This window comes from Caenorhabditis briggsae, assembly GCF_000004555.2.
Source record: "Caenorhabditis briggsae complete genome, chrIII, whole genome shotgun sequence".
Taxonomy (NCBI): Eukaryota; Metazoa; Nematoda; class Chromadorea; order Rhabditida; family Rhabditidae; genus Caenorhabditis; species Caenorhabditis briggsae.
The window spans coordinates 3,628,921-3,636,416 of record NC_013490.2 but is presented as its reverse complement, the minus strand read 5'-3'; the positions used below and the strand labels follow the sequence as shown (position 1 = coordinate 3,636,416).

The 7,496-nt window shown below is 35.5% G+C and overlaps 1 protein-coding gene across 1 annotated transcript; it reads right to left on the bottom strand.

Annotated features, from left to right (window-relative positions):
• Positions 1–1,687: 1,687 nt before the first annotated feature.
• CBG17458 lies at positions 1,688–5,066 on the bottom strand (the record flags this gene model as incomplete). Its single annotated transcript, XM_045243569.1, has 7 exons — positions 1,688–1,837; positions 1,882–3,708; positions 3,910–4,026; positions 4,080–4,207; positions 4,304–4,394; positions 4,550–4,668; positions 4,829–5,066. The coding sequence occupies 7 exons, from the start codon at positions 5,064–5,066 to the stop codon at positions 1,688–1,690; spliced, it is 2,670 nt and encodes an 889-aa protein (XP_045096215.1).
• Positions 5,067–7,496: the final 2,430 nt, after the last annotated feature.

Sequence of the window (7,496 nt, the reverse complement as noted above, 5' to 3'; positions counted from 1 at the left end):
GAGAGCTTAGCCGCCGTTCTGCAGCGTCGCGACTGGGAAAACCCCAATATATTACTTGCTGAAATACTTCGAACGTTGAATACAGTTTTGTTGAAAAAATGCCAAAAAATGTAAAAGACTTTCGGAACAACCTAATATTTTCATTAAGAATGGTTCGACAGATTTTTTGAAAACTTTCAAAAACCTTCAAATTTGACAAAATTCAGTAGATTTTTTAGAAAATCTATCAGGGCTTTTATTTTTGGGCCAAATCCGACGTTTTTTAGATCATTTGATTTGTTTTCAAATTCCCTACAATTTATACTTATTTTGAAAAAAAAATTTTAGACCCAGAATTTTTTAATGCCAAAAAAGCTGATTTTCCCCTGTATCGAGAAAAGCGCCAATAAATCAGAAAAAAATCAGAAACACTCGATTTCCAATATTATTCGCCGTGCAATCACAAAAATAACCAGAAAATAAAGAATTAGAGAGAAGAATTGCATTTTTGGTTTTCCGATAGATTTTCTCCGATTTTTATAGGAGTTTGATTTTTATGATTTGTCATGTGCAAACTTTTTTCTTCTACCCACACAATTCTTTTTTAAGTTTCGAACTTCAATTTTCAAGATTAATCTGAAATCTACTGGAATCCTTGGTCTTTATAGCTAGTAATGGTCCAGGAGTACGGGGATATTTTGAATTCCACGGGGAAAATTGGAAGAAAGAAAAATTTCGGGGGTACGATGAATTCGAACTTTCCCGTAATCGAACTGTCCCGAAATCGAACTCGTTCGAATTCGNNCTGTCCCTTNTTCGNCCNCGCCCAGNCCCCCCCCCCCCCCCCGAATTGAGGATTTAAAAACAAAAATAAGAACTCGGAAAATTTAGAATTATTCATAGGAATTCATGAAATATCTGGAAATTTGTATTTTCCAAAAATGCCTAAATTCTGGAAAAAAAAAGAAAAAAAAAGAAAGAGTTCAATTTCTTGAAATGGAGAACCTGAACATCTGAAAATTAAGAAAAGTGAACATTTCGAATATTTTCGAAAATCTGAGAGTTTTTGAAAATTCGAATCTTTGGGAATTCAAAAATCTTCAAAGTGGTAGACGTTTTAAATTTTGGGATTAAGAAGTCTAACAATTCCGTAGTTTTCGAGAAAACTGAAATTTTGATTTTCGGAAATTTGAAAATTCGAAAAAAGTTGAAATCTGAACTTTTTAGAAACTTTGAAATGCCATAAATTTTTCAATGTTTTAATTCAAAAATTCGGAAAATCTTGAAACGAGAAAATCGGAAACAAATTCTAGAAATGACACAATTCTGAAAAAAATTAAAAAATTAAAAAAACCTGAAAACAGAAAAATTTTCAAAGTTTCAAAAAAAATTTGCAAAAGTATAGACTTTGAAAATTTGATTGTGAGATTCAAAAAATTCTGAAATTTCGAAATTTTCGAAAGCCAGAGTTTTGAAAATCGGAAAATCCGAAAATTTGTTGAAATTAGAAACATTGCGAATTCAATTTTTTTCAAAATTCAGGATTGTAAAATTTTTGGAATTTGAGAATTTCGAAAATTTTAAATCCAGAAACTCCAATTTTTAGCAAACCCAATATTCAAAAAATCCTGGAATCTGAAATTCGCGAATTTCTGAAAATTAAAAAATTGAAACTTTATTCAGCTAAACGGTTTTTTTTCCATCAAATTCAAAACCCAAAATTCGCCAAAATCGTTGGATTTTTCTCCAAAAAATCAGAGACCAATTCGGATTTTGAAGTGGAATCCGAAGCAGAGAGTTTTTGAACAATTTTCACCAATTCTGGAGATTTTGAAGAATTCGAATTTCCAGAAGTTTCCTGAAAATAAGCTTTTGTTGAAGGGGAAAAACATTTTTTCTCACCTTTATAGATCCCAAAAATGTGATCAAACTTTCTGGAACCGATGCCAAATTCTGAATTCCAAGCTTTTCCAATAATTGACCAACTGTGAATTCCTGTGGCAAATGTGGAAGAATATCCAGAATTATCCTTCTCAGATCGGAAGATTCGTTTAAAAACGATGCTCCGTATTCCAAAATCGTCGAGTTTAGAGTGGAATTCAGGAGATTCTGAATGACGTCGTCATCGGATTCAGAAAACGTGACGTGGGATTTGAAGAAATTGAGGGCTTCATCGAAATGATTTTTTGAAGAATCTTCCAGGACGGTTTCGTTGATTTCAGAAAGGAATTTTGAAATTTCAAGATTTTGAATCGAAGGATTCGTGACGTCTTCAGAATCTTCGCAGTTGAAAATAGTCACTCCATCGACTGTGACAAGGTTTCCAGAAGTGCCACAATTCTTTGAATTTGTAGTTTTTGGGGTTTCTGAAGGCGTGACGTCTTCTGGAGGTTCTCGTAAACTAGTGACGTCTTCTGAATCATCGTTACCTTTCAATTTTGGGGTTTCTGAGCTTCTGGAAAAATCGACTTCTTCTGAATCTTCTCTCTTTTCGATTTTCGGATTTTTGGAACTTCTTGAAGGTGTGACGTCTTCCGCAGTCTCTCCAGAGTCTGGTACATCTTCTGAATTATCGTTTCTTCTGGATTTCGGAGTTTTAAGGTTTTCTGATGGCGTGACATCTTCTAAAGCTTCTTCAGATACTTTTACATCATTCTCTTCGTCGTTATTTGAAATTTTGGAATTTCCAGAAGCCGTGACGACTTCTGAATCTTCAAGTTTTCTGAAATCCAATTTTCTCAAATTTCCAGACAGCGTGACTTCTTCTACAACTTCTCCAGAATCAGTGACGTCTTCTGAATCCTCGTTTCTTCTGGATTTTGAAGTTTTGAGGGTTTCTGACAGCTTTACGTCTTCTAAAAGTTCTCCAGAACCTTCTGAATTATTGTTTTTGTCGAATTTCGGGTTTTTGAAATTTCCTGACGGCGTCACGTCTCCTGAACCTCCTCTTCTGTTGATCTCTGGATTTTTTAGGATTTTCGTAGATATGACGTCTTCTGAATTTTTAAGTCTTCCGAATTCCAGGTTTTTGAAATTCCCTGACAGCGTTGCATCTTCCGGAGCTGCTCCAGAACCAGTGACGTCTCCTGAATCATCGTTTCCTCTGAATTTTGAGTTCCTGACGTCTTCTGGATATGCTGAACCTTCCTTTTCTCCTTCTTCGCTTATTCCTTCCAGAATCTTTTCAATTTTATCTCCTCTTTTTTCCATAATTCTCCTGACGTCTTCTGAATTTGCAGGCAGCGTCACTTCTTCATAATCCGGTTCCGGCGTCCTTCTGAATCTCGAAATTCCGCCAAAGAGTGCTCCAAACTGCTTTTCAGGGCTCATATTATCTTTTAAAACCTCTCCAATAGTTTCCCCAATCACTGAATTGTATTGATTTTCTGTGATATTCAAATGGGAAAGACACCAATTTTCAGACAAATCTGAAAATGAGCAAATCTGGAATTTGGTGCATCCGATTGAGCCGATGGTTTGGCTGGAGAGAGATTTGAGGAGACCCAGTGAATCCATAGAGATATTGAAGCAGGATAAGAGTTGGAGAGGCGAGAATTTTCGGGATTTTGAAGGGTTACTGTAGCTTGAAGGGGTACTGTAGCTTGAAGGAGTACTGTAGCTCGGAGGGTTACTGTAGCTTTGAGGTGTATTGTAGTTCTCCGCAATAGGTGGTGTGGTAGAATTATCCTGCTCATGAGTGCTCATCTGGAGAAGTTGGGAGTGGTAGACCTGAAATTTATCTTTCCATTTTTTTGATTTCAATTAACCGCCCGCCGACAAAAAGAGCCACACACTTAAGCGCAATTCCCACCCTCTGTTGTTGCGGGCTGCGTGGTGTCAAGGATGTGTGTGGGGACGCTATGCGAGGTCAGGGGTTCAATCCCTCTGTAGGGGTTTTCGTTTGTTTTTTGTTTTTTGAAAGTTCCTCACCTCAACTTTCCGTTTTGTCTCTCCTTCTGGCAAAAAATCCACTAGATTTTGAAGACGATTGCTCAAAGAATTTGCGACAGATTTTAGTGAAATATCCATTTGTTGAACAGTTTTTTGCTGGAAAAAGCAATAAACTTTTTTTTGGAATTTTCCAGAATTTCCAAAAAAACCTTTTGAATTTCCTGAATCAAATCTTCAACTTCTTCAATTGTAGCCGTTGAAATGTTTACGAAAGTTGGGCAGTTTGGATATGGAGGAAGTAAATCTTCATTGGATATTGGGATTTCCAAGGAGGGTCCTGGAATTTCCAGAATTTCAGAATTTTTGAATTTTGGAATTTTTTAAATTCTAAAGAAAATTCCAAAATTTAAAAACTCTGAAATTAAAAAAAAACCTGGAAAACACGGCATTGCTTTTCTGTAGTCTGAAATTTTAGATGACGTGGCAATTTGAGAAGACGTGAGGTTCTCCCAGGCATGGAATAGCTGGAAAATGAAGCTACAGTAATTCTAGAGTGCTACAGTAACCTTACAGAAGCGTCTACCATATTACTACAGACAACTACAACAATATTTCAAAGCTCCCGTAACCCAGTTGAGCTACAGTATCTACCGTAACCTCCATCTACAGTAATCCCCACCTGAACCACATCCGATTTTGACAGAACTTCCCCATTCGTATCAATGGAGCATAATGGTTCCAGAACGTCTCCGAATAAAAATTTCCGATTGGAATTCACCGAAACAGTATACCCATTCACTGGAAATCTGACATTTTGGAATTTTATTCAGATTTTTGTATTCAAAACTAAAATTTTTTTTTCAATTCTGACTTTTTTTCATACTCTCTGCTTCAATATATTCCAAAATTTTCAGATTTTTTTTCCAGATTTTCATATTCAATTTTTCTTAAAATTTACCATCGAAAAGTAGAAGAAGAAGAAGAAAAATAGAAAAAATTCGGGTCATTTTTTCAAAAAAAAAAATCGAAAAGAATGGAAATTTTTTGTTTGTATGCTTCGGGGTTCTTTCTTTTTCCGACTCGTTGCCATTGGAGTTTCCTAGGTGATGAGCCACAAAAAAATGAAAGAAGAAGGGAAAGTTTAGTGTAGTTTGGCCTTTTTTGGGAGAAAAACTGAATGAGAAAGAGAAGAACATTAAGAAAAAAGTCGGAAGATAATCTGAAAATTTAGTGTTTTAATGGAAGTTTTATGAAATTAAAGGAGGCGAGACAGCAAATCGGGGGACAGTTCGGGGGACGAAATCGCGCCGCGCTTATGTAGACCATCGGTCGTCAGGCGCCTTCGCGCCCCCGTAGCTCAGCCGGTAGCGGCGCTGTACCCCTGAGCTGCCTGTCATGAGTTCAACCCCTCATGGGGGTTCTCTATGCAAAATATCAGGAAAACTTTTTTTTTTGGTGTCTGGCCACCTTTAAGGGATTGCTGTAGATTATTAAAATGTATCAAATTTAAAATAAAAATTGAATTGGGATTTCCAAGTAGAAACCTTAAATTTCCAGATATTCAGAAATTTGCAATTTTAGAATTTTAGAATTTCTGACAAAAATTCAAAAATTCAAAAATTCAAAAATTCAAAAATTCAAAAATTCAAAAATTCAAAAATTCAAAAATTCAAAAATTCAAAAATTCAAAATTCAAAAATTCAGGAATTCAAAAATTCTAAAATTCTAAAAATCTAAAATTCTAAAAATCTCAAAATCTCAAAAATATTAAAACTACAGTATCTCACTTCATTCTTGACAGAATTAAACAAAATTTAGACTTTAAGAATTCTCAGATTTTCAGCTTTAAAATGAATTTCGGATTTTCAGAACCTTGGAATTTCGAATTTACTAAATTTTTTAATCTCTGAACCCCAATCAAATATTCAAAAGTTCGAAAATTCAGAAAAAATTCTATTTGATAGTCATAGAAACAGAATTTATCACTCCATTGTTCGGTTTTATAATTATTTTAGGATCATAAAACTTTCAAACACTTCCATTTTTCTGTTTTGAAAGTATATTCTTGATTTGGTGTCTTTATTCCTGAAAGTTTACTTAATTTTGCTTTTTTTTTAATTTCTGCTTCTCAAAATTCAAGTTCGCACGTTTTTACATCGTTAACACGTCCGATGCGCAGGATTCTACGACAATCCGGGAAGTTAAAATTATTTTTCTAGAATTCAAACTCGCGCGCTTTACATTGCCATCGCGTCCAATGCGCAGGATTCTACGACACTTGCGAGAAATTCATTTTTGATATTTTTTTCTCAAATTTTTCTGCGAAAAAGAGAAAAATCACTTGTTCACTTGGGTTCAAGCGAGGGGGTCAGAAAGCGCGCCCCAGTAAATTTACGAAAAATTCTAAATTCGCTGCCGAATTTCGTTGGCTGAGTTTCACAGTTTTAAATGAAGAGCGAAAAAGCGCGCCTTGCAACCAGTTGATTTTGAAGAAATAGATCATGATCTAGATCAAACCCGCGTCCACTTTAAAGTTATTAAATTTCTTCTGGGCTACGAGTTTGCTGGGGCGCGCTTTCTGACCCCCTCGCTTGAACCCAAGTGCTTGTTTGAACGAATAAAAACCGAATAAATGATTTTTTTTTCGATTTTTGCTATTTTTGCAGATTAATTTTCGACATTAATCGATCAAAAGTCTCCATCAATTTGTGTCTCCTCCCTGTCATCAATTTCTTCATTTTTTGTTCAATTTTTTCCATTATGACATGTGCCATCTTTGTGTCATTCTTCGTCTCTTCTCCCCGCCCATATATCCATTTTCCATCATTTTTCTTCAAAATTTCTGCCAAGTTTCAATTTTCATTGCCTTCAATCTTGTGTGTGTGCTCTAGAACTGTGTCTGTGTTTGTTCAGCGAATTTTTACTTTCTACACACAGAGACGCCATTCGAAGAACGTTTTTCTAGTTTTATAGTGTCTGAAAACTCGTATAATTCGGAAAAAATCATGAAGTTTGAATTCCCGCGCTTTGAGTGCAGTGCTCATCTCGTCCAGAATTTCAGTTTTTTCATGTGAAAAGTATAAAAAATTCAGGAATTTCAAAAAAATCTTTTTTTTCAGGAAAATTCCATCGTTTGAAAATCTGAATTTCGGCCCAAAAATCGAAAAAAAATTTTCGATTTTTTTTAGAATTTCGGGATTTTTTTTCAGGATAAAGTGACATTTTACTATATTCCATGCTGTTTCGTGTGGTGTTCTTATAAAAAATTTGCCAAAATTCGATAACTTTTGAATTTCCGCGCTTTTGAGTCTTCACCTCGTCCGATGCGCATGATCTTACGCGCATTATTTTTAAAATAATACCAGGACAAACTTGTAAAATTCCGGGCCGGCCCGCCAAAGCCCGTGCGCGGGCCGGGCCTGAGGAAATTTTCAAGGCCCGGGCCCGGCCCGGAAGGCCCGGTGGCAAAAATTCTGTATTTTTGAGCCAAATTTTGAGCTTTCAATATAATTTTTTCTATTTTTTTTTGTATTTCGGATTGTTTGTCTGTCTGATCAAAAAAGATCGAAAAAACTCAAAAAAAATTTTTTTGGTCGAAAAAAATCACATAAGGGTCCCCACTTGGG